The sequence below is a fragment of the Gopherus evgoodei genome, chromosome 1 (genome assembly GCF_007399415.2).
Source record: "Gopherus evgoodei ecotype Sinaloan lineage chromosome 1, rGopEvg1_v1.p, whole genome shotgun sequence".
Classification (NCBI taxonomy): Eukaryota; Metazoa; Chordata; order Testudines; family Testudinidae; genus Gopherus; species Gopherus evgoodei.
This window is the reverse complement of record NC_044322.1, coordinates 352,617,195-352,643,664: the sequence shown is the minus strand read 5'-3', so window position 1 is coordinate 352,643,664 and position 26,470 is coordinate 352,617,195. Positions and strand designations below refer to the sequence as shown.

The following is a 26,470-nucleotide window of genomic DNA, read 5'->3' as shown; positions in this document are numbered from 1 at the left end:
TCCAAAACGTCTGTTAGTCGGTAAGGTGCCACAGGATTCTTTGCTGCCTAAGCATATGAAGGACTTTTCCTCCTGGTATAATTATTAGTAGTGTTCCTTACCCTAGGGTACAATTACACAGCCTAACCCATTGTTGGGGAAGGCAGTTAAGCTTTTAGATAAACAGCATGATGCATTCCTTCCACTGTTAAATGGAATCTCATTTGAGTGTTTTACAGCACAGAGTTAACTGCTGATTTATGGATAAAAGGATTAAAAAATCATCCCAGAGTTTATGCTTCTTAATAAAAAGAATTAGACACTTTTAGATAATCAACTCATCCCACTACTTTGATATCACAAGAGATGTCAGGCTGGATGGAACAACTATCACAACCTACCTATAAGGGCAAGAACAAGTTTAAATAATTCCACTTTTAAAAAAATGCAGGTAGGATGTTTTCCATCCCTGTAATTTAAGTACAAATCAAAAAACGTCATGCGCTTGTACAAGAGCAATAAAAAAAATTAAATATTTATTTGAATAACAAGCTTAAGTTCAAGCTGCAAAGTTGGCAAGGTAGGTTTTAAACACAGATCACAGAAGCATTCACAAAAGGTATTTTGAGCAAAGAACAAAAATACTAAAAATATACTAAACAGCTGCTGATTTTAAACAAACAAAAAAAGGGCTTGTAATCACTATACAAAATGTAAAATGTATTAAACACTACCATCCACAGAACAGAGGTTTGTTTTTAAAGTGATTATATTTAAAAATTATTTGTGTAGTTAATTATATAGTGAATTGTAAATGAATATTATACAGAAAACTCCTTTTGGTCTGCAATTCCTTTGTTGCACTATAGCACATCCAATCACATTGCAAAACTGAGCAATTATTATTTTTTCCTTACTATCAATAAAGAAAACAATTATTGATAATACAGTAAATATTGTCAGGTCTACAAATAATGAAATTAAAATTTCTCCTTCAACTATGAAGTGCTTTCCATGCAAAGTTAGCACTTGCTTGTTTAACAGTGTGCGCTACCAAGCAATGTCCAGGGTTGTAGATGCTGTCGAGTAAAACTAAAACTTTACAAATCAAAGATTGAATGTAATCATGCAACCCTCGTACTACTTGAGTATACCCACTGTGTCACCTATCAATTTACTGCCTTTCCAGAATATCGTTCAAGGCATCCAAAATTAGACAATGATAAATATACATATAATGAAAGGACACACATTGCTATTTGACACTACTACTGGTAATGTCTGTGCTACGTGAAAGCACCTTTAAAAAGAGCCTATGCGGCAAGAGATAAGTGTCTAAAGATTCAAAATGAATCAACAGTATTGGATAACAATATAATTCTCAATTCAGAAGCTGCCTCAAGATTAGGTGCATCTTCAGTTAATGTAACAGGAAAAAAAGGCAATGGATTTTATTTTATTAATTGTATCCACTCAAACTGACCTAAGGCCATCAGATATGCAGACACAATGAAGTTTTTTTTTTCTTTTTACAGTTCTTTAAATTGTAGGATGATAAAGGAATAGATCTATTTAAAAACAAAACAAATAGCTATTTTATCTAGATTAAGAAGTGGCACCAGGTGTCGGGTTCACATTTTGAGTGGCCACTTGTGGTGCAACTTCAATGATTCGTGGTTTATCTATTATTCTGGCAGTACGATTGCCCTTCTCTACAATCCCAATAATCCATGCTTGGTGACCCTCGCCGTATTTCGGAGATTTGATCTCGGCGCAGAAACGTGCTGCCTGTTCACGTGGTAAACAGATAAGGAGACCTCCTGCAAAGAAAAAGGATCAGCACATTAACTTTAGGTTGCATTTAAACATCAAAACATTTAGAACCTTACGCTGCAGCCCCTATTCAGGCAAACTCTTCTTGGCTTCATAGGTTCTCTGACAGAATAAGGACAGCAGAAGATGATTTGGTGGAGGCCTTTCTACTGTCACTGTGAAACATGAAGCTTACTATAACCATAAGTTTAACAAATAACGTGTAACCAAATAAGAACTGCAAAAGTTAGTGAAAAAGCAACATGCTAAGGACAACAAGAGATTGACAAAGAGTCCTGTGGCACCTTATAGACTAACAGAAGTATTGGAGCATAATACATGAATTGGAGCATGAATACCCACGAAAGCTTATGCGCCAATACTTCCGTTAGTCTTTAAGGTGCCACAGGACTCTGTCGTTTTTTACAGATCCAGACTAACATGGCTACCCCACTGATAAAAGATATACTGAAACACAACAAAGGCATTGCAAAACTATAGCAAATATTGCAACTCACCCGTACTAAAAATTCACATATAATCATTGTGATGAATAAAGGGCCCTATTCTGATACCCTGACTCCCATGTATATAGCACTTTAATCCTCAAATAGTTCTGCTGAGTTCACTGGAACCTCTCACAGAGTAAGGTGCTGTTCAAGGTGAGTAAAGGTGTCAGAATGCGACCCAAAGTTATGTCTAGGTCTGACCCTACAAGTCTTGCTCTAATAGTGTATGTGAAATGATCAGACACTATGGCAATAAGTGCCATAAAAGATCTGTAAATAAGTTGATTTTACTAAGCAAACCTCACAGCACCTGATGGTAGGAAAGAGACATACAGGAATGGATGTATTAAAAACCACACACACAGTGAATACATAGCAATCTCAAACAACCCTGTGGTACAGAAAATAGATAGTCCCTGAAGAATTTAGCCAGGGCACTCCTACTCTTATGAAAAGTGCCACAGTATCTTAAGTGACCAGAAATAGTAAAGACATTGGGTCTTGCATCTAATCTAGGATGGCACATCCAGCAGCACAGTGCCCACTATCATCATAGCAGGTCACTGATTTAGAAGAGACTCTGGGAGAAGAGCACCATCTACTGAATCACCCACAAAAATTCCAGCAGTACACAGGAGTTTCTTTGGGCTCTTGTAAAAAAGTGTGTCAATCCTACTCATCTTGTAAAATCGTATAGATTACAGCTTATAGGGGTATAACTGCAGGCTACAACATGCCATGGACTTTAGATTTTTTTTGTGCATACTGAGTATCTTCATATACAACATGCTCTTCCCATATAGGCAAGAAGGGAAAGAAATTACATGAAACAGAAACTATCTTTAATTTAAGGCTGCAGAAGAAGCAGTTTTTCAACAGTAATGGTAGTTACTGTTATATATATATATATAATTTTTTGTTTCTAGGTGCTATGTGGACTCACTATGTCTGCTATGCATGAAAACACCTACATCTCCCAGGCATTTGAAGATATTCACTCCCACGTGAATATCTTTAATCAAAAGCAACAAAAGCAGAAAGGCAAAAAACAGCATGATGTGTAAACTACTCCAAACATAATGGGCCAAATTAACCCCTGGGGGAAACAAGTGCTATTCCCATGGAAGTCTCGGGTTCAAATTCAACAGTGACTTCATTGGTGATGCAAACGGGTCAGAGAATAAGTTTAAATAAAACATAACTTGCATTTGGCATTCAGTGAACAACTTGCATACCAATTAGACAAAAGGGAGGAGTGGTGAAAAGTATAGCAGGACAAATGATTAATAAAGGTGCAAGGAAGTAACCTGCACTTATCAATTTTCCCCCTCAGCCCCTCCTGTTAGTTGCCTATCCTGCTATTGTATGCCAATGATAAATCTGCCTTATGATCTTTAGAAAGAGAGATATCATAAGTTGAGGCTATTTACAAGTTTCCACTGAAAACAGTTCTCATCTGAACACCACCATCCCAAGTGCTGGCCAGGTATACATTACTAACTCCTAATGTAGAGTCTACTATTTGTTATTAAATTCTTGTCACCCTGACACGAGTATTGGTGTATACTCAAGAAACAACAGTTATGAGTGCTTTCCATCATTTGCTGTACTCTGCTACATAAATCTGTTTGCAAAATATGAAGCTACAGATGTAATCTTTCAGGAAATTTAAGAAAACAAGGGGTAACTGCTCCAATTATCGTATAAGCAAATACAGGAAATGCTATAAATATCCATAAAATCCAACTCATGTTCTGTAACACCTGTCAAATCCAAGTCCATAAATACCTATAAAGCTGGCGAGAGGTATTCAAGCAACATCCATCCACATCTACACTGATTGTAAATAATTGTGGAGAAGCCAGTTGAAAGGAATTCACATAGAGTTTAAAAGACACACCTTCCTTATGAATCATCTAATTTGTTTTCCAGAGTTTCATCTTTTCTAGGAAAAGACAGTGCTGGCCCAAGGTGTGGGATGGACAGCCTTGAGACTGAAGTGCTCTATTCACAGAGCAGGGATAGCGCAAGGGCCAGGATATACCAGTGCAAGTTTCTGTCCAGTGCTATACCACAGCCTCACTCTTTGAGGCACTTCCCTCATGAGTGAAGGGTAGTTCAGTCCCAGGCAGTGTTTGGCCTCTCTGCAACTGCTAACTAAGGTGGCAATTAGTCCCACTTGAGGTGGTGGTTGTTATGTAGATATCTGTCCACCAAGAATGGGACTCAGACTAGCAAACATATTCATGTAAGTCCCCAGACAGCCACATGAATATTTTTCATCTGTACTGACTGGGTCTGAACTCTTGAAAGGGATCACATTCCACATCCTAAGCATCTGAGCCACAAAGTCTCCCCAGGACAGAGCTTCTCTTTAATCAGTTATGGCTAAAGAACAATTGACCATATTACAGTAAGTTGCATATTCACTAGGGGAAAGTTTAGAGCTCTCACTGAGATACCTCTTTCCAGATCTTCAGACTACATTTTGCTTTCAGGGGCTCTCTTTCTGCCGAGAACTTGAATAATGCTTTTGAAGAGAGGAGAGAAAGACAAGAGATGCGAGGGTGAAGAGGAGAAGAAACAAAAAGTAAAGAGAGTGAGTAAAGAAACAAGGGGAGACCAAGAGGAAAAATGAGGTAGCGAGAGAAATTTCAAGGAGAAGAACAGAGCTCTTATTCTGAGAGGCTGTATGGCCAGGGAATTAACAAGATAGGGAGCTGTTTACCTCCTGGTCTTCAGTTCAAATGCACCTCTAGGAGGTAGTGACGAACAGTTGTTGCCACCTGATGGCTGTTTAGAGGCTTATGTGAAATGAATTTGGTTTTATCAGCTTAATTTCTAATATATGGATGCAAATATGACAAAATAATCACTACAATCCACATCTTACTTGACAGTCTCTAGAGAGACTAAGTACTGAATGGATCAGAGGCCTTGGCTACACTCACACTTTACAGCGCTGCAACTGGGGTGTGAAAAAACACCCCCCTTAGCGCTGCAAGATACAGCGCTGTAAAGCGTCAGTGTAATTAGGGCAGCAGCGCTGGGAGCGCGGCTCCCAGCGCTGCACGCTACACCCATAAGGGATGTGGTTTACATGCAGCGCTGGGACAGCTCTCTCCCAGCGCTGCCGCTCTGACTACACTCACACTTCAAAGCGCTGCCACGGCAGCGCTTTGAAATTCCAAATGTAGCCATAGAGTTAGAGACTGAATTCCTTTCTCAATACTAGCAATAGTATCTCCAGGTCAGGTTTGTGACACATTCACAGGACAGTGTGGGAGAAACCTGCACTGTTGATGCTTGTGCTAGATAGAGTGACGGCTTCAGTCTCGGGTTGGCAATCCAGTACTAAAATTCGTACACAGATTTATAAAAGAAAAATACAAAATAAATATTTGATGGGCAGTAGCATTGCAGGCAGTGTTACTTTTGAGAAAATGCAGTGCTAGCTATGTACATATTCAAATATTCACTGATCTGTAATTAATATGTTAAAAGAAACAAGAATTTAAAGAAATTCAGAACCAATCACTTATTGTAAATGCTCAGTGTTTCAGATATTCCCCACAAGAGGTTTTAAAAATACAGTATTTCATAAGGGAGGAGAGAGGCACATTCAAAATAGCTTGGTGGTTTGTTCACAGGCTGAAAAAGTTAATTGTGAGCAGCTATATGGCTAACACTCTTACTAGCCTGGTTACACCATTTAGAACTCAACACATGGTGTCTGTAGCTACACCTTTGGAATTATGTGAAATTCTGAAGGGAAAAAATAAGTCACTCACCTGATGTCTCAGGACAGGTCCCATGCATGAGGCCAAACATATTGCCACATGCTTTGCTAACTGCAGCCATCTTGGCTAGGACAGGAAGGTTATGGATAACGAAGGACACCTCATTTCGCTGTTGTTTGGCTAGGTTCTGTGCGTGCCCCAGGATTCCAAATCCTGTGATATCTGTAGCTGCGTGTGCATTGAAAGTGTGCATGAGTCCAGCAGCTTGACAAGAAAAAATAAACAGGGAAAGTAACATTTATAGAGTATGACAGAGACAATTAAAATACTGTTACAGATCTTTAAAATAAATATCTAACCTCCCTGCTCTAACAGAAACCATCAAGCTTCAAATCTTTCAGTGGAAAAGTCAATTAAAACAGAGACAACAGAAATTCACAGGTACTGAGCAGATTCCCTTTAAATATTTGATTTGACAGTGTTTTTTTCAGTGTAATTAAATACAGCAAAATATAATTTTTAATTACATGATATTTATGAGCATGTTATATAAAATGTGCTAATGGTACCAGATCCAAGTTTCCCCAACGTTTGGGGATGAAGGGTTTTGAGTGCCCCCGGTTTTGGCTTGGCCCATTAGCTGTAAAATTGAGATTCAGATTGAATTGGTTTGTTGGTTTCAAAATTTACTTCATAACTTTTAACAGGAGGCCTGCATGTTGCATTCCGAGGGCTCAGAAAAGAGAGCATGTACAGGTCAGGCAGTAGAGACAGACAAGCAGAGCCAACTCCATAACGTTCCAGCCTCCCCACCTAGGCATTCACGGAATCCTTGGGCATTTGTAATTGCCAAGCTCCTGGCCGGTAGAAAGGAACTCCCACATGCAGGACAATAGCTTTAGTTAAGAGCATTTAAATGCTGCTGAAGGTGACCTACAATGGGGAAAAATGTTTTGCCCTTTTTAAGCACTTTCTGATGCATGAACAAGGTTTGAGAGGGGTTTTTTACATTAGAAATCCAGGTCATCTAGTCTATTTTTTCCTGGAATGGGAGGGCAAGTACCAGGGAAGTAAAATCTGAGAAAGTGAGAGGAGAAGAGATTTTTAAGCATTCCAGCATCCTCAACTAAAGCTTAAAAAACTCCCATATTCAGTTCTATCCCCCTCCAAAAAGATGTCCAACAAAAAATAGGGACACGCCGCTTGCTGTTTCTATGGTAAAAAGCAAAAAAAAGCCCCAAACACTAAAGGAAAGAATTGACACACCACTTTTTCCAGCTGAAAAAAGGGAGCGGGAAGGGACGGGGAAGCAAGAAAATGAGAAGGGGGAGAGACGTTGGCACGAGGGAAAAAGATCCTGAAACAAAATTTTGAATTAAAAATAAATGAAAAATATCATTTATTTGAAAAGTTTTTGTGAAAAATTAAAAATGTAAAGTTTTGACCACCCCTACTTTCAGGGCTTCATTAAGCATCACAGGGGAAAAAAAAATAAAGCAGCAGCAGCACAGACCCCAATTTCCCTTTAAAATATTCTCTAACTCAGATGTTCTCAATCTTTTTCTTTCTGAGGCCACCCCAATGTTGTATAAACATTCCAGGGCTCAGCCGGTGGTGATAGGGGGAGTGGAAGAGAGACAGAACGGGGGGATGGAGGAGGGGAGGGCGCTTTGTGTAGAAGTATAATTCGACTTCCATATTGCAGGAGCAAGGCCTGGTGGGGCTTGGACCAACGGTGCCTGGCAGGGCTTGGGGAAGAGAGTGCCACCTCCACCCCCTGACTCACCTCAGCAGGCCACCCCACCTGTCTGGGCTGGGGGAGGGAGGGGATGGGACACAACCAAAAATTATAAACTCGGGGACTTGGAGGGGGGAATGCTAGCTCAAAAAGTTTGAAAATAGCTCAGGGTGCAGGCAGGGAGTAGCCAGAGGCTGTGTGCAATGAGGGCTGTTGGTAGCTAGGGGCTGTATGTGGGCAAGGGGGTAGCTGAAGGTGCAAGGGGAGGGGTAGTTAGGGCTGTGTGCCAGAAGGGCCCCCCCTGCAGTCACGGCTCCCTAAGAGCTCTGCCAGCCCCGGAGCCAGGTACCCCTGCCTGGGCAGCTCTTACTGGCTGCGTGAATAGTCAAATTGGGCTGGGAGCAGAGGAGCAGCTGCAATCTCAGACACCAGCAGCAGAAGATGGGGGAACACCACGGCTGCCCACTCCATGACTCCAGCCAGAGCAGCAGTTGCCCTGCATTGCTCGGCTCCAGCTTCCAGCCTCCACTCTAGCCATGGGGCGGGGCCTTAGGGGTCTGGGGGACAGGAGGAGGTGGGGGGGGTGGAGCTGACCCCAGGACTGCCCCACTCTGCATAAGGGACTGCAGTTTGGGGAAGCAACACCCCTCGTGCTCCTCCAACTTCGCCCATGGGCTTGGGGTTTCAGCCCTGGGGCAGGGGGGTCACCCGGGCTCCAGGATTCATCCCAGCACCTCTGGGCTTTAGCCCTGTAGGAAGCGCTGGACCTTGGACCCCCTGAAACAGCTCAGGGCCCCCAACAGGACCACAGAACCCCAGTTGAGAACTGCTGCTCTAACTCACATGTTATTTACTTCACTCACCCAGAAAACATTTATCTCAAGCACCATTTGTGCCTTTGCTATATAATTAACAGGGGTCTTTTTAATCTTGCTTCATGAACATTGAAGAGATTAAAGATGAGAGGCTGTGCTGATGTAGCTTATTTCCCCACAGCAGACAGCAGAAATTAAACGTGGAAAGCAAACCCAAAAAACCCCAGACCTCGAGGGCATTCTCATTCTTCATACCTGTTCTGTTGAGCCTTGCCATGTTCATCATTGCCTCCTGGTATGCTAACTCCACATCTTCTTGAGTTACCACTAGCTTTATTTTATTCCATTTTTCTGGCTATTTGGTGGGAGGAGAGACATGATTTATTTAGTTTATTTTCTTAGTTTTGTGGATAAGTGTTTTAAAATGCATTCAAATTTATGCAACTTTAATCCAGGATGTACTTCCACTTCTTGAATGTTTAGTTTAATTTTTAAAGGGCTAACGTTTTAAAGTCAATGATTTTACACTGATATGTCTTTACGTTTGCAGAAATATAAAACAAGTTTCTCCATTTATATTTGATCACTCTGTTGTGCCTAGATATTGCAGTTCATAGGGCATTGCATTTAAAGATTTATTAGATACAACATTTAAGTGCTGTACGCATTTTACACTGCGCTCTGTGGGCAGAGGCAGTAGGGTAATCTATCCTCTAAATACCTCCCTCTTACAGAACTCACGCAGGATTAAAAGAGATGCACCTTACAACATGCCCCAACGTCTAGCAAACCAAGACACTTTTGGACAAAGAAAGGGAATAATTCCACAGCTGGAAACTCTCCACCAAGAAGCCTGGGCCACCAGTACCCAAGAGTTCAACCCTTAGGACTGACAGCAAGAGTTTCAAATGATCTTTCCTTGTTCCCTCAGTTCTGAGCACTGTAGGGGAGAGCATGCTCTCATTAAGCAAGCTGGGATCATATCATCCTGTAAGGTTCACTTCCATTTTAAAAAGTTACCTTCCTTTTTCCAAACGTTTTCACAGATTTACTCCACATTCCATCCCTTTCTAACATCATGTGCTAACAACAACTTGTATTTTTATATAGTGCCTTTCATCCCAAACAATCCCAAAACACTTCGTGAAAGGATACTCAATAAACAGAGATAACTTAATTAATTACTGGAAATAATGCTCCATCTAGATTAACAGTTGATTTGTTTCAAACAGTTCAGAGCAACACTACAAAGATTGGAAGTGAAAAGCGTATGCAATAAAAAACCAAGGGAGAGAATTGGAATAGATGAAAATATAATTATTCAAGCTGGAATCTGGTCAGGACACTGCGATTAACACTCTTATAAGAAGATCTATACAATCATTAATAATCACTAGTGGACATTGGTATTAACCAATATCTGAAGGAGAGTACTTTCAGTAGCACAGTTACCTCTACCATCAGGCTGGAGCACTGGTTTGGTAATGACTCAAGAGAATTCCACCTACCAATATTATCATCATCACCCCTTTCTGTAGCACAGTTTCATTTGTAAGTTCTCCCAATCCGATACTGACCCATCTTAGATATCTGCAAGTCAGAGCAATCCCACTCCATGCTCTTCAGTCTTTGCTCCACTCCCTGCGACTACACAACTGAAGGAGGAAGATGTGAGCTGCAGATCTTCCCTGCATCATTTCCTATCTTCAACTCTCACTAAAATCTTCCTTTTCATTTTTGCCTATGAATGACACAAAGCCCACTCATATTTCCTAATACAGCATCCTTCCACTTCATTATCCCTATAGCCAGAGCCTGCAAGAACCTTTCATTACTGCTTTACCACATTTAATGTTTTAGCTCACTTTTTACTCTGTAATCAAGCTCCGTATTCAAGCTTTCCTTTCTTCCCTGTACAAAAGTTGCTGTACCATGCAGTCTCTCTTCAAAGCATTTTCTGGTACAAAGAATCTATTTATATAACAAAGTAATACTCCTTTAGAAGCTTTATATATAGATAAATATGATGGGTAATCTCTGTTTTCTCTTTACTCACAATTAAAGATACACATTGATTTCCTTTCTGCCTCTGTTTTTCATAGCAGAAAAGTGCTTTGGTTGACAGTCAAGAAAAATTAGAAGTACTTGAAATATGTGGCACTTCAGAATAGCCTTCATTTGTGAGTCTGTACGTCAGTGAAACATGCCAATAAGTGAGATTATGGTCAGAAAAGAGACCATAAAAAGGTCATCTTGCTGTTTCACGTTTATTTCCCAACAATAACTTTCACATTAGGTATTTTCTCTCAGGCCCCCCATCCTGAGATCTGATTGGCACAGGTGGGACTCTGCAGCTACGCAGATTGCAAGATCAGACCTTAGATCTTCTTTTACAAATTTAAAGAGAAAATAAGTGTTTTTTCCAGCTGCCCATTCTTCAGACTCAACCTAGGCTCCGGGGGGGTGTGGGGGGGGAAGAGAAAGAAATCAAGCAAGTTTCCCACCCTCCTTTTGCTAACAACAGAGATTTTGGAATTAGAATTCATCTGACAATTTAGTGGCTGACACCCCAGGCAAATTAGATATCAACTCACTCTTCTTGCAGTCTATTGGCTCTGCAGTCCCCAGAACAGTAACACCACATCTTTTTAAAATGCAAACTAAGCAGTGGTAATTCTGCAGACATACAGTGAGAGCCAAATCACAAACAGATGCCAATTTTACAATCACTTTTCAGCTCACTAGCTACATGTTTGCCTTAAGTAACACATGGAAATATTTCCATGTACATAGTGCAATTATAGATATTTTCTTAAACTCCAAATGTAAGATATGGACTGTAGAGATATTTCCATGTACCCATATACAGAAAGTCCATGAACACTAGGTGAAATCCTGGCCCTACTAAAGTCAATGGGGCAGTATTTCACCCAGGATGTCAAGTCCTTGCTTTGTTCATTGACAGGTGTCCAGATCCATTTCTTTTTTTTTTTTTTGTTATTTATCTTGTTTAGTACAGTAGCGCCTAAGGCCCAACAAAAAATGGACCCCATTGTGCTAGGCACTGAACAAAGAGTAGCAGACAACCTCTCCCTGGAAGAACTTATAATCTCAACACAAAAGACAGATACAGAGTGTGGGGAAAGGGATAAGACAGCAATCCTCTTAAATACTACTTAAGCTAGTGAGCATTCCCATTTCAAAATGTTGTGTCCCTTCACGCAATATCACAGACACTTCACCCCATTCTAAGCAGTTTACTCACAATATCTAGCCATTGGTGGACAGCTACAGCCACTTGCGTTCCCAAGGGTTTAGTCAACACAAGCACATCTCCTGGCACTGCATTGTCTGGCCTGCGAACAAAGTGTTCCCATATTGATTATGAAGTGAAATGTACACTTGAATAGGAGTATTGGGTTGGAAATATTTTCACAATATCATACATTCCATTGCACTTAAAATTGATATTTTTAGAAGACATACAACTTAGAAAAGCCCCATATAATTACCCCGTGGATTTCATTGTTACAGGATATTATTGAGGCAGAGAGCTTATGAATATATTTAAAAGGAGATAAGATCTTCATATAAAGGACAGTCCCTTCAGTTGCATAAGATCATGCATTTTTCTATTAAGTTGTTGGGTACATTAGGACAGAAGAAACAAAGGACATGTTATCAGTCCTCATAATTCAAGGCATACATGAATCACCAGCTGTGGCCAGGGGGAAATTCCTTCTTATGGTATAATACTCCACACAGGGAAGGGTTGATGCCTTTCTCCATAGCATTCAACATTGGTTAACATTGAATACGAGGTAACGGATAGCCTGAAAGCTGTAAGCACAGCACCGGTGTGACATTTCTTGTGTTCTTAACTATCATTAATATGGTACTTCAGATACCATTTAAAAAAAAAAAAAGAACATCCTAACCAGTTTTTAGAAGCCAGGCTATCCATCCCCAACTATCACTCAGATCTAAAGGTTCCAAAACTTAAATCCGCCTCTTGAAGGAGCATATGTGAGCACAATGTTTCATTTCTGATACTGTACACTCTTTTTGAAAAAGCAAACCAGTGCAAGAAAGATGTTAGCAGCAATCTCAGATATCTCTAAGGTATCCATCACAAGGGTACCCAAATGCTGAGAAAATACATCTTTATTCATCAGGAGAAATTAAAATAAAGAACATGATACGTTATTAAAAAGGAAGATACACCTTTATTTAACCCTTTGATATGGCACCATGCGATTTTGTTCAGTGATTTAACTTACATTATAAATTCATTAGGCTGACAGACTGTAGTGGCCACTCCTCCTAAAACAATCCAAGGATTTAACACTGTTTGGCCACCAGTCACAGATGTTCCTGCCTCTTCTGCTGCATCTTTGAAACCCTGGATAATTAGAGGCATCACTTTGTCCCTTTCCTACAGATCAAAGTACAGAGGTCAGAGTTTCATATAAGCAGTGTCTACTCATTTCACAACTGGATCAGGGTATTAGAAACTCAATCCAGCTCCCACTGAAGTCCAGGGCAAGATTTTCATTCAGCAGAAGCTGGATAAAGCCCTAAAAACAGTTAGCCTCCAGCAACTGACATTCCATACAGTACTGTGATGGTTTCACAGCTCCTTGTAAAATGTTGAAGGAACATCCCCAAAAGGTCACACAGGAGCTAAAAAAGCTGTGACATGAACCAAGGATTGCATAGATCCAAGTCTCTGCTCCTTATGGACCGAAGAAAATTCTGAAAATTCAGAACATCCTGCTGTTTAATCTGGGGCAGCCCACAGGATGTTAGTGCCACAGGGGAAAGTGGAATTTGGCCCTTGCCCCTGAAAAAGAGATTGCCCTCTATTCTGTTTCCCACTATCCCACCCAGCTGAGCAACCAACAGGGTCCCAGGTCATTTCTTCCTCCAAGAGAGCAGCTCTTTTTCTGCTCTGCCATCTGCCACAGGTGCTGGTGTTTTCCAAAAATCCACCTCACTTTCTCTGGCACCCGATCAGTAGTGCTTCAAAGGAAGCATTATATCAGCTGGCACAAAAGATCCCAGAGAGTACCTGTACAAGTTCTTATACCACACCTATCAACATGGTATTCAAGAGCTGTCTCAGGCCCCTACTGTGGAGGGCGGAGCAGGAACAGGGACACCATTTGGGAGAAGACAACTAAAGTACTGGCAGAAAAAGCGCAGCCAGAGAAGAGATGTTCAGGGCCAGTCTGTCGGCAAGCAAACACAGAAGTTCTATCAATATGCAAGTGACTAATTCTTAGGTGTAGCATCCTATAAGACCACCCACCGAGCCCCTTTTTAAAAAGGCCCAAAACTTTGAGGAAAAAAACATTAACGTGTGTACTGCAAAGCTAAATGATCATTTAGGGTAACACACTGTGGGAGGTTTGGGTTCATCTGTTTCACAGTAATCATCATGGACCTTACCCTATCTGTCATTTTATTACTGATCCCAAGGAGCATCAACATGTTGTCGCATTCTGTGACCCCCATAGCATAAAGGTCACTTAGGACATTGGCACAGGCTATACGTCCCTGCAAAGAAACAAAGACAAAAAAATCCAGATCAACATTTCCATATGTTCAGATAATACTTCCCATGAACAGGACAGTCCTAGTCTTTAACACGTTTATAGTCTGAGGTGGTAAAACTGGCATGTTCTCACTCCACAGACCTGCCCCCTGCCTCTACTCTAAATCAGAGCTTCTCTCTTTAATGACAATGAGTCCAGTTCCGAACTGGCTTAAACTGTACCTCCACTCAAATCAATGAAGCTATAATATGCCAATTTACATCTGCTGAGAATCTAGCCCCGTAAGTTTATTTTGCTTTCCACTTCTGTTAGCCTTCCAGAATCAGCATAGCTATGAGACAACAAGTTGGATTCCAATCCTTATTTTACATTATCTCAGAATTGTTTACTAAGTTCCCATCAGTTATACCTGTGCAAAACTACTGATGGGAATGCAGAGATATCACTCAGGACATAATGCAGTTATGCACACATAAATGAAGGCCTATTCAGCCTACAAAACAGTTTTTGTCAGACTGTTAAGAGCAGAGAGGAGATAGCAAGCACTCCTTGATGAGGGAACAGAGCTGAAGACACTGAGATCTCTGATGAAGAACATACCCAGTAGGAAGGGATGTCAAAACAAAACCAACCAACCAACCAACCCACCCATCATCCTCCAAATTCTGTTCTCAATTACGTTGGTGCAGGTCTGGGGTACTTCCACAGGCTTTAATAAAGTACTTCTGGGGGGATTCTGTGTGACTGTGCACCCACAGAAAACAGCACCCCCCCAATTCCTGTGATGCTGAGGGGAGGGAATTGCTTCCCCCCAAACAGAGGTGAGGCATGAGGGGGGCACGACACACGGGGTTACATGCACTGCCATCGCCCCTCCCCCAATTCTGCAAGCGCAGAGCTGCCCACCTGAAGGAGGCTGTCTCTGAGCTCTGCTGACACTGCAGCTGAATGCCGCCTCTTGGGTCTCGTGCTCCCCTTCTGTTTGCTGGGAGCATTCCTGTTTTCTGTGCAACAGTGAGTGTCTGCAGTGGGGCTGGGTAAGGAGGGAGGTGTTGGGGGAAATGAAGAAAGAGGGATGGAACAGGGTAGGGAGAGTGGAATGTGGGAGTGAGGGGAGGGGGATGGAGAAGGGGATAGGGGAATCACAGGGGGCAGTGGAAGCCCAGCATATGGTGTCTCCTTGACAGCAGCTGGGGCTCACCCAATAATCAGGCCCATCAAACCCTCAACCTGACAAGCCCTACCCCATACGCCTGGACCCCTCCCCAGTGAACCTCCTCCACATCCAGACCCACCCCCCGCCAAGTGCCATCTTACCATACCCAGACCCCTCCTGCTGAATCCCAACCACCTTCAGCTGGATCCCCTGCAGAGTTTCATTGCCTCTGACCTTGGAACCCCCAAGCCCTTGTGCATCCAAATCTCCCTCTGAGCTGCCTGCACCCAGACTGCCCCACACAAAAACCTCTCCCCCCACACCTGGCTCCCCCCCACACTTGGATTCTGCTTGGCTGAGCCTGCCCACCCACACCTGGTGCACTTGGCACAAAGGGGGAGAGCCCTGGGGTGTTTCTGGGGCAGGCCCAGTTCTTATACTGTGTCAGGTCAGGTGCAGCCTCACTGCTGAGTCCCAGTACCAGGGGAGGTCAGGGCTTCAGGGTGATCTCCCACGTCAATGCAACCAGTGGCGTGTGCTCCCCAATGCCATGCTGGAGCCCCACTTATTGACAAATAAAATTTGCAGAATTTTAAAATATTGTGCATATAATTTTTAATTTTTGGCACAGAATTCCCTCAGGAGTAATAAAGTGAATCTGGATTTACATCTATAGAGGTGGAACAGAATCTGACCCTATGTTTTTAATAACCATTTTTCTGGAATTTCCCCCAAAACCTTAATATGATAAAATAACTGCTCCACATATTTAAGCACAACAATTTGGGCCAAAGAAAAAAATCCTAGATAGAAAGCAGATAATTTTGCTAGAAGGTGCCCAGCTCATCTTCTGAACATACTGTTCTACAGGATACAATCTGACCACAATGGACCATCATCCAACTTCAGATACACACATAGAGCTCCCCACTGATGTTAGTGGGGCCCTCTGCATATATCTGAAACTGGAATATAATTGAGTATTTTAAATGGCATGCTCACTATGCACAATGAATGGCTCCAAGGAAACCCACTGCTAGTTTGTGCAGATGATTAAGGAGGCTCAAACATGTCATTTTCCTTTCTGTACTGCGATTATCAAACTATTAAGAACTATCTTCAGTGTTTACCAAAGCAAGCTGCTAGTTTATGCTCTCTTAAGTGATAAGGTTTTCAAAACCACAATGACAACAGTTCTCTGGTCTAATGGCAGGAGGTCAATGCAATACGCTACCAATAGGTGAAACCCCCAGGGAGACACACTCAGGAATTGCAGTTCTCAAGTATGAGAAAACAGGTGGAGACAAACTTGGCAACACACTTACTTTGCCTCCAGTATTGGCAAACACCAGAAGGTTCATAATTGTGGATAGCCTGGGTATAGGTGTCCAAGCTCTTGGCTGGTTATCTGGGGCTTCAGCCTGCAAACTTTTAACCATGTGATTAGTCCCATTGAAACAAATGGATCTACTTTTAGGAGTAAAGACAACTCATGAAAACAAAGCTCTCTTCTGCTCCTGTACTTAAAACAGGAGGAGCGGAGACTTGGACTGGAACAAGGAATTAGGAGTGGAGTGTGATGCTGCAGTCTATATGGTTTTATAAAAATATGCTAATGAGTGAATATAATGCAACTGGAACATGCTTCATGCAAAAGGTCTCTTGTAAGATATCATTACAAAGCTTATAATCTGCTGAGTGTGATCATCCTATTTGTATAAATGTACCACTCTTGTATCTGAAACTAGACATATGAAATATAACTGAGGGCCTATTGTAATCATGCAAAGCGTGGGCCATTATTGGTGGTTTTGAATCTTGTTGACTCCCGTTAACCAGGACAATTGTCTGCAGATGGCTCTGTTTCACCTGTAAGTCTTCCTGTATAAATGTGTGCTGGCAAGTGGGCAATGAAGTCTTGCAGTGACATGTGATCATGTCACCTGAACTGGAATCCATCTTTAACCTGGTGTCTTTCCATTGAGAAGGAGCAGGGTGGGAACCCAGAGAGAGAGAGATCCCGCCTTATGCAAAAGATATATAAAGGGGTGGAACAGAACAAAGTGGGAGGAGCCATCATGAGGAATCCCCCTAGCTACCACCTGAGCTGGAACAAGAGCTGTACCAGGGGAAAGAACTGTGCCCAGGCCTGGAAGGTGTCCAGTCTGAGGAAAAAACTTACTGAAGCATCTCTGAGGGTGAGATTATCTGTATTCAGTTTGATTAGACATAGATTTGTGCGTTTTATTTTATTTTACTTGGTAATTTACTTTGTTCTGTCAGTTACTATGTGGAACCACTTAAATCCTTAAATATTTAATAAAATCACTTTTTACTTATTAATTAACTCAGAGTATGTATTAATACCTGGGAAGCAAACAACTGTGCATATCTTTCTATCAGTGTTATAGAGGATGAACAATTTATGAGCTTACCCTGCATAAGTTTTATACAGGGTAAAACAGATTTATTTCGGTTTAGACCCCATTGGGAGTTGGGCATCTGAGTGTTAAAGCCAAGAACATTTCTGTTAGCTGCTTTCAGGGAAACATGCAGCTTTGGTGCAAGTAATTCAGACCCTGGGTTTTTGTTGCTGCAGAAGGGAGCATCTGGCTCAGCAAGACAGGGTGCTGGGGTCCCAAACTGGCTGGGAAGGCAGGGATAGAAGTAGTCTTGGCACATTGGATGGCAGCTCCCAAGGGGGGATCTGTGATCTAACCTGTCACATGGCGAAGAGACAGAACTGGGACAGGTTGGAAAGGATGACACAGAAGGGGTCAACCTTGGGGGAAATGGTTAGAAGAGTCAGCACCAACATGATACCACCTCCTCTAGGGCTTGAAATGGAACCCAGGATTCCAGAGTCTCACTGTTCCTCTGCTGCCAGCAAATATCTAGGAAATCCACTGACAAAGTATGTCTCATCCCCCTCTAGTGCTGGTCCACACAGAGGTTTGACAACCTACTATTATATCAGTTACTCCATTAGTTCAAGTGGCAGAGGTCTGCATGGTGGATCTAAAAGTTCCAACATTGCTGATGATGCCACATGATGGAATTTGTTTTTTCGGGTATATATTTTTTAAAAACCTAGGAAATCACACACAAACTTCGTTTAAAGAACATTAGCAAGGTTGCAAAGTCAAGCACTCAGAAGTTAGTAATGTCAAAATTAAGGTTGCCTGAGCTCTGTCCATCCAGTGTACTCAATAAGGGAGAGGTGCTATAGAAAAAATAGTATGTGATCATGTTACTAAAGCGGTAGCATAATGCACATGTGCAAGGGAGCTGTATTAAGGTTGCATAGGCAACCTTAATTCAGGTATTTCTTAACTTTTGAGTGCTTGACTTTGCAAGCTTAATAATGGTCTTTTAAAATATGTTTGGTGTATAATACAGATCACCAACAGTGCACATACCACTGTAAAAACACATGCATCTCTTTTGTGAGAGGCAGTAATATAAACCAGCCCCGAATCCTAATCCAGTTATTGTTCCTGAGCTTTAATCCTCACTCTGCCACTGACTTGCTATATAACCTTAGACAAGTCATGTAGGCCCAGATCCTCAAAGCTATTTAGGCACCTAATTCTCATTGAAATGAATGGGAGTCAGGTGCCTAAATTCCCATGAGGATCTGGGCCATAATCTCTCTGAATCTCAGTTTCTCCATCTGCAAGATAGAGACAATACAAAGAAGTGTTGGAGAGACTAGTGATTTTGCGAAGAGCTCTGAAGTTAAAGAGTGCAATGTAATTGCTAAGTATTATTATTTAGGCTCGTCCAGTCCTACAATTGTATCTAATCATTTGAGAACCCCCAAAACACGAATTTGGTTCCATGAGTAGGTCAGAGGATAAGAGGGGCTTTCTATTAAATCTCAACCAGTTTGCCCAGTACCTCACAGAAAACCCCATTTCCCTCAGTAGCACTTTCCCGACCAAAGTGACTCATTGAAAAGCAGTAGGGGGCAGCTTTGTTTTTAATCTTAGCTGTTCTCCTGACATTCCCCTCTTTAGAAAGCACTGCTGCAACTGCATTGGCAAATGTGGGAATGACACAGGAATGGAAATATGAAAGAGTTTCTTTGTCTCATACATATCTCTGAGAGAGACGGAACAAGACAAACCAACCAGTGCAATGGCTGATTGTACAAGACAGCAAGTACTCACCAGCATAGACAATTCAGATTAATAAGCACAAATCAAAGTCAGCGATACATGTAATTGCAACTTTAGCCAACTTACCATCATATAAGGGTCATCCACAATGGGATAAATGTAATCTGTTGTCTGGACCAAAGACAAACCACCATGTCTTAAAGGAATGACACAAGTGTCCATCCCAATTCCTGCAAGGACAGGAAACCATCAATCAACTGAATAATTTATTCATCCCTTAGATGACTGTAATTCTCAATAAAAGGGAATTTGTAAAACAGGCCTATGAAATACAAGCCACTGCCAAAGGAGCAACGATTATGATTTTGTTCCTTACAGGAGGTATACTGAAAACAAATGAAACAAATTAAGACAAAGAAAAACTTGAGAATAGGACAGGAAACTGAAGTGGGAAAGCTATAAATGTCAGAGCTAAACATCCATGAGTTACAATCTAATGCAATTTAATAATGTATGGCAAGTTTGATTATGATGGGGTTTTCTTCTTTTTTGAAAATGTTTGCCCTGTACTATGTCATTCTGTGGAGAAACCTGGCAGGTGTACTTCAAGTCTGCTAGGTGGCTGTTCTTGGACCATCTTGCCAAAAACATTGTAACAGTAGTTTTAATCTTCAGTAATAATTTATCACAATCATCATGGCAAATCACAAAGGGACGGAGCCTTCTTGCAGATCAAGCATGGCTCAGATCAGTCTCTAGCTAGGTCCTTAAGACAGCCTGGCTGGATGTTCAATCTAAATCTGTTATTGATGGTCTTACTGTGCCACTGAAGCTTTTGGTACCCACATGATCACTGATTGTGTAGCAACATTCCTTGGTAAACAAACTTTGTAATCCATTGGTCTTCCATCCTCATAAATCCATACCAAGAAAGATGCTGAAACTAAACCACTCTGATGGAAGTGGTTGGCTATATATCCTCAATATATACTCTCCCCATTTTGGGGGGGGAAAAAAAAAAAAAAAAGTGAAGTGTGCTACAGTCCACATGTGCTACAGCCCTCATTCTGCAAGCTGGTTCACGCACATGGACCCCCTGTAATTGTATGAAGTTCTACTGATCTCAGTGGGGTTTCACAGGTGCAAAAGATTCTGCTATACATAAGAGCTCAGAGGATTAGGGCCTGAGTGCCGAAATCTGCAATCTCTTACTCATGGAAGTATTCTGAACTGCATTTGGGACTACTCGGAGTGAGTCCTAACTGCTTGTGGGAGTAGGGCCCAATTCTGAAAAATCCTATTATTGGTATTTTCCTTCCTAACAGCATCTCAGAAGTACCATCCATACACACGGATAAGGAAGTCACAGGCCTTCTTTTAAAGCACAACACACCAAAAGAAATACTGTCAAATGCATTTCTTGATGCATTTGTAAAAGGGATAGTCATCTTAAAGCACATTTTAAAAAGACTTAGTAAGTCTATTAATAAACACAGGTGTAAAAACAGGTGAGAAAACTAAGTTTTGAAAATTCCTTCCAGCTTTTAACTTATATTCTCTCCCCCCATTTATTGCTGCCCATTCAGAAGGCTAAACAATAAAAACTAAACTAGCAGTTTTGTGGTTGTTTGGAGCCAGTTTTGCTTTCTAGCTCTCATGGAACAATAGTGAGGTGAAAAAGTGCAGAGAACTAATTAAATCCAATTAAACAAGCCCCCCCTCTTTTTTTTTTAAACTCATGAAAACATTTCTATTATTTAAACAAAGGCGACACATAAACATTAAATTTTGGGCCAGAACAAGATCAGTGTCCCTTATCATCAGTCCCCTTAAATTATATTGCCACTGAGCCTCACACACAATTACTTCATAGATATATTTCATACAAAGATTGCCCTTGTTTAAGTGGGAACATTGGCTTTCTACTGATTTTCACTGATTCTGCCCTCTTTGGGAAAACCGTGTTGTCACCTGTTAGTCTAATAAGGGTCATCTAGTTACATTAAAATTGTTTAAAGTGAGCTCACTGTATGCCAGATTAAATAACAGTAAAATATTTTCAAAAACAAACAACTTAATGGGTACACCTGAAGTGGAAGAATTTCTACAATTTAGTCTGTGGAGAAGAGATTAAATACACAGAGCTAAATAAACAGATGAACTGACTGAAAAAGCTGTCATTAAACATTTTGTCTTGACTAATTTATCTGTATCAATATTAGGTACTGTAGCTGGTATCAAAATACCCACATGCACCCTGTTCCCTGTGAAGGTTGCTTCTGCAGGTTACTTTTCTGTTCTCCTTGCACTATGCAAATACCAAAGAGAAAGCAAATCTGGCAAGAGCCATATAGTCTTGTAGAGACAGCCTTTCCCATAAAACCTCTACAGGGAGAACAGAAAAGTTATAAAGAACATGACAAAATGAGAGGACTGAAAGACTGATTTTTTCCCCTCTTCCCTTTTGTTTCACAACAGTGGATTCAATTTAGAAATGAAGGGAGGCTGGACTTGGGAGCTGGATAATTATTTACAGTCAATTCTCAGTTTCACTTTAAGTCAGAAAATAAACTGTTCAATATTTTAGGGGAAAACCCCAAAACTATATTGATAATTCTGAAACAGTACTATGACCATTTTTCATTCACTAAGGAAATACTAAAATGGATACATTTGTTTTTAGAAATCAGTTGTTACTCTTTTGGTTACTGAACTTCCACATAATTCATGTACAGACTATTAGTGAAAAAGACTATTGTTCTTCTTATATTATAAGAACTCTCTCTCTCTACTTTTAGGGTCATTTCATAGCTCCTTTTTTCTCCTTCATAGTTAAGTGCTTTGCAGATAGGATATTAATAATTGCAGTACAAAATTATTATTCTTGTACAGCAAGATGACAACTGCAGGTTTATCCTTCACATTTCTGGACACAATCCCTATCTTGTTAATGTATATGAATCGGACAACAGCTTAATTTTAAAATAAATTAGCAAGCTAATAAATTAATAGGCTAACAGCTAACTTGATCTACTGTTTATGAAACAGGAGTATCACTTGTTACTAGAGAAACAAACACTCACCCAACCTGGGCATAACTGCTCCCAGAAACTGTTCATCTTCTTGAAAATGATTTTCTTGTAGGGACTCAAGCAGTTTCTGTAAAACATCCTGAGGCACTTTACAGCCTGTGCCTTTAAGTTCAGTGAATCGAGTCAGACGGAAGCTCTTGTCCAGTTCGTAAGTTTCTGGATTAAAGGACTCCCGAACAGACATGGTTCTGAGTCCTACCTTCCCCCCACCTTGAGCAAACGTATCTGTTGGTTTCTCTGCTGATCAACCTAGTTAGAAAAATTGGGAACATTGGAAAATTCTTAGAACCTACAAGACAACAAGTTAGTGTATGTACTGTAAATAATATATATCAAAATATGAATGTAGAGGGTTTTGGGAGGGATCTTTTTGCTGTTTTTTCCTCTTTTTTTTTTTTAAATAAGAAAAGTAAAGCAAAGCATTGAGCAGACATCATCTGTTACAATAGAAGGGCATATCTCACAAGATAAGTTTCTTGAGGCTACAAAGGAATGGTTTTCCTCTTCCATCTTCTGACATTTAAACTATAACACTGTCAGGCCAGTCAGAGGAGTGATATGACTTTTCCCCTAGTTATGCCACACCAGTGTTTAATTAAAAAAAAAAAAAAAAAAAAAAAGTCCACAGACCTCACTTAACAGAGACATATATAAATAAGTGTTACAGTTTTAGTTAGTGGGAACAAACCCCAAGAGGAGAGTTAGGCCTTGATCCGGCAACATACTCAGGTTCGGGGTCTTTGTACACAATGGAACTTCATCAGCAAAACTTGTGTTGTTTGGGGTGTTTAAAGAAATCAAAACACACACACACACACTTCAAACAGCAAAAGTTTTACCAATGGAAAGCACCGATGTGAACAGCGCTTTGTCAGCAGGAGATAATGCTGCTGACACTTGTTGGGGGAAGTTTTTGTCGGTGAGAGACCTCTCTCCCGCCGACAAATAGCAGCTACGCTGAGCACCTTTTAGCGGCAAGGCACCGCTAAAAGGCGCATAATGTAGACAAAGCTTACGCTCACTGCAAGATCAGAACCTTAGGCAATAGCCTCTTTATTTCAAATGACACCTTTCAAACAATAGAGCAAGCTAAGTTCTGGTTTAAGAGGGCACAACTCATTTGGAGTCAACACAAATACACCTGTTCACACCAGTGGTATATTTTCCCTAGGAGACCTATGTGCTAGTAATATAAAACATTAAGAAAGGAAAACATTTAATTAGGATATTTCTGCTAAAACCATATTTTATGATGTTCATACACTAAAGCTGTTCAAAAGAAACAGAGTTCATGCCTCTCAGGACTTTTTTTGGAACTGAACATACTTAATCAGATTAAACCACCCATTAGAAAGTTAATGTAAAAAGACACCGATGAAATTTATTTAATAAAATTCTTAACAATGCATGTCTAATTTTAGAACTCTTTTCCCACTGAGTCAGACATAGAGCACACTCCAAAACTAATAAGAGGCCTAACTGAAGCGTTTAACTTCTAAACAGGAATGGTGGTGATATGGTGCAACTTGTCTTCCTTGGAGAAAAAGCTTTTCTGGAATTATTTAAAGTGACCTACATACAGTAGTGTCTTAGAAAGCAAATGTCACCTATTAAAAGGGTTCAACATGCAGCACTCACTGACTGCTGAGCATGTTGATACTGGGTTAAGCTGAAAAGTTCAGCACCACAACTGGGTATGTTTGATACCATTTAAAAAAAAATAAATCTACAGCCCTATGCAAGTGGGTCCCCCAGTATACTGCTTATAAACAGACTGCCTCCTAACAAGTTCCACAAACTCTCAGAGATGTTATTTTATTGACTATGGTATAGAATGGCAATTCAAGTTTTAAAGTCCCTGAAAAATGTCTAATTAGGAACTGAACTCCGCTTTACAGTGTTTTCCCTCCTTTCCTGGGAGACGTGTCACTTATTTAAAACAAATCTTCAAAAGCCCAAGCTTGGGCAGTAATCCAAGCACTCATTACAAGAACGTGTCTTGGATGAGCAATGCATCTGGTTTGTAACTTTTATTTTCAATGCAAGGCAATAAGCACTAGACTCACAGAAGATACTAACTAGAAAACAACCTGTGGAGAGAAGTAGGAGGAAAAAAGTGGCTTTTAATGGAAAGATATTTTTGAACTCATCAGACTACTTCCAGAAAGACTGCAAAAAAATTGTGTTTTCCAAGTGGGGAAACATTTCCCTTCACTTACCCAAACACTGGTGTATTGTTAGCACCCCCTATCCACTTCTATAGGAAAGGATTTAGAGGCCAAAGAAAACAGGCAGAACTTTTTGCATAGTCTTGAGTACTAATACACGCACTTAAATATATTCCCTGATTTTAAAAATAAATGTTCAACTAGACAAGTGACAGTTACTTAGTTAAAAACCTCAATAGAGAAGGGAACACAAAAGGCTTCTTGGTGAACATCTGAATGTGCTGCATACAATAATTTCATACACTACCATGGAAGCAACCTTCCAAGATCCAATTTCATGTGACTTTTGGCACCCTGCATAAACATGCATTTTTAGCATCCAGTGTATTTGCAAAATAAACAACCCTCTCCATTAGAACAAATCACCCCCATACTCCAGATGTTTGTTACTTTAAAACAATGACAAATATTAGAAGATAGAATTTAACCTTTGCCACTCTACAACCCTGACCATAAATAAAAATATACGTTGGAGGGTGGCGAGGAAAAAAATTACTGCAGAACAGGGCCAGATACCTACCAAAAATAAACCCAAGGACAGGGAATAGCAACACAAGTGAGGTGCATCTACAAGGCAAAGAACTGCACCGAGCATTTCTCCATGGAGTGTAGCGCAGAAGGCTGCGGAGAGACATGGCTCTGGGACACCTTAAATTTCAAGCTGCTGCCTTTAAAGGCAAGCAAGGGCCTCTACTACTGCTCTTTGTGCAGCCGTGTGGGAGCCTGGCTGGCTGTGCACAGGAAAGAACCGTGCACACAGCAATCCCCTTCTACCCCCCCCCAAGGAGACTCCTACAAACAGATCTTTGCGGGGGGCGAGATTGATCTCCCTTACACACGAAATTATTAGCAGCAAAAGTGCGGGGGGAGGCAGGTAAAATGTCAGCAGAAGCGGAGTTAACCCTTCGCTGGAAGCAGAGATGCAGGGGCAGCGTTTAAAGGCGAAGAGCCGCAGCCGCCCCCCATTGCCGCCGCAGCCCCGGAGCAGGCGGGGAGGGGATAGAACGTTCCCCGGGAGCGGCGCGCGCCAGGCTCCCCGGCCAGGGGACTCCGCGGCGCGGGGCCCCAGCGGCAGCAAAAATGTCGGCGGGTGAAAAATTTAACCCATCGCCTGCCGGCCTCACCGCCGGGAGTTTTTTAAAGCGGCCCCGGCGGCGCCTCGCATCCCCTTCCCCCGCCCCCCCGCGGCCGGGCTCAGGGGCTGGGGCCAGGCATGCCCCGTGCGCCCTGGCCAGCCGCCGCAGCGCGGGCAAGCCGCCAGCCAGCGCAGGGCCGGGTGTTTAACGGCGGAGGCGGATTCCCCTTTAAATCTCCCCGCTTGCCCCCCCCTCCCCAGGTCTCCCTCTTACCGGCTCGCTCCTCGCCCTCCCTCCGCCTCCTCCCGCGAACGGGACTCCCAACCCAGTCCCACAATGCACCGGGCGCGCCGGGCTCCCTCAGCGCCGCCTGAATGGAAATGCCGCCGCCGCCGCCGCCAGGCGGGGAGGATGCCCCCCCCCCGGCTCCGCGCCGCACGGGCCGGGGGTTAACCCCTCTGCGCCCGCGCGCGCACACACACCCTGGGCCCAGCCCCCCCCCCACGGGCTCCGAGGGGCACGAGTCGGGGGCTTAACCCCTCCCCCACACATACCACCTCCCGCTAGGAACTGGCCCCCCAACGGGCTCCGCGCGGCACGGGCCGGGGGTTAATCCCCTCCCCCCCACACACACACTGCCCCCCCC

The 26,470-nt window shown here is 41.9% G+C and overlaps 1 protein-coding gene across 3 annotated transcripts; it reads right to left on the bottom strand.

The window, feature by feature from the left end:
* Nucleotides 1-496: 496 nt before the first annotated feature.
* Nucleotides 497-26,178, bottom strand: SEPHS1 (selenophosphate synthetase 1). 3 transcript variants are annotated; one of them, XM_030566986.1, is made up of 9 exons: nt 26,098-26,178; nt 22,512-22,769; nt 19,555-19,658; nt 14,045-14,152; nt 12,874-13,028; nt 11,859-11,949; nt 8,849-8,948; nt 6,092-6,304; nt 497-1,799 (listed from the first exon to the last, which is right to left on the bottom strand). In XM_030566986.1, the coding sequence occupies exons 2-9, from the start codon at nt 22,702-22,704 to the stop codon at nt 1,585-1,587; spliced, it is 1,179 nt and encodes a 392-aa protein (XP_030422846.1). In that variant the 5' UTR covers nt 22,705-22,769; nt 26,098-26,178; the 3' UTR covers nt 497-1,584. The 3 variants fall into 3 exon arrangements, with proteins under 3 accessions (XP_030422846.1, XP_030422758.1, XP_030422930.1); XM_030566898.1 differs by lacking the exon at nt 26,098-26,178 and adding an exon at nt 25,269-25,354; XM_030567070.1 differs by lacking the exon at nt 26,098-26,178 and adding an exon at nt 24,740-25,218.
* Nucleotides 26,179-26,470: the final 292 nt, after the last annotated feature.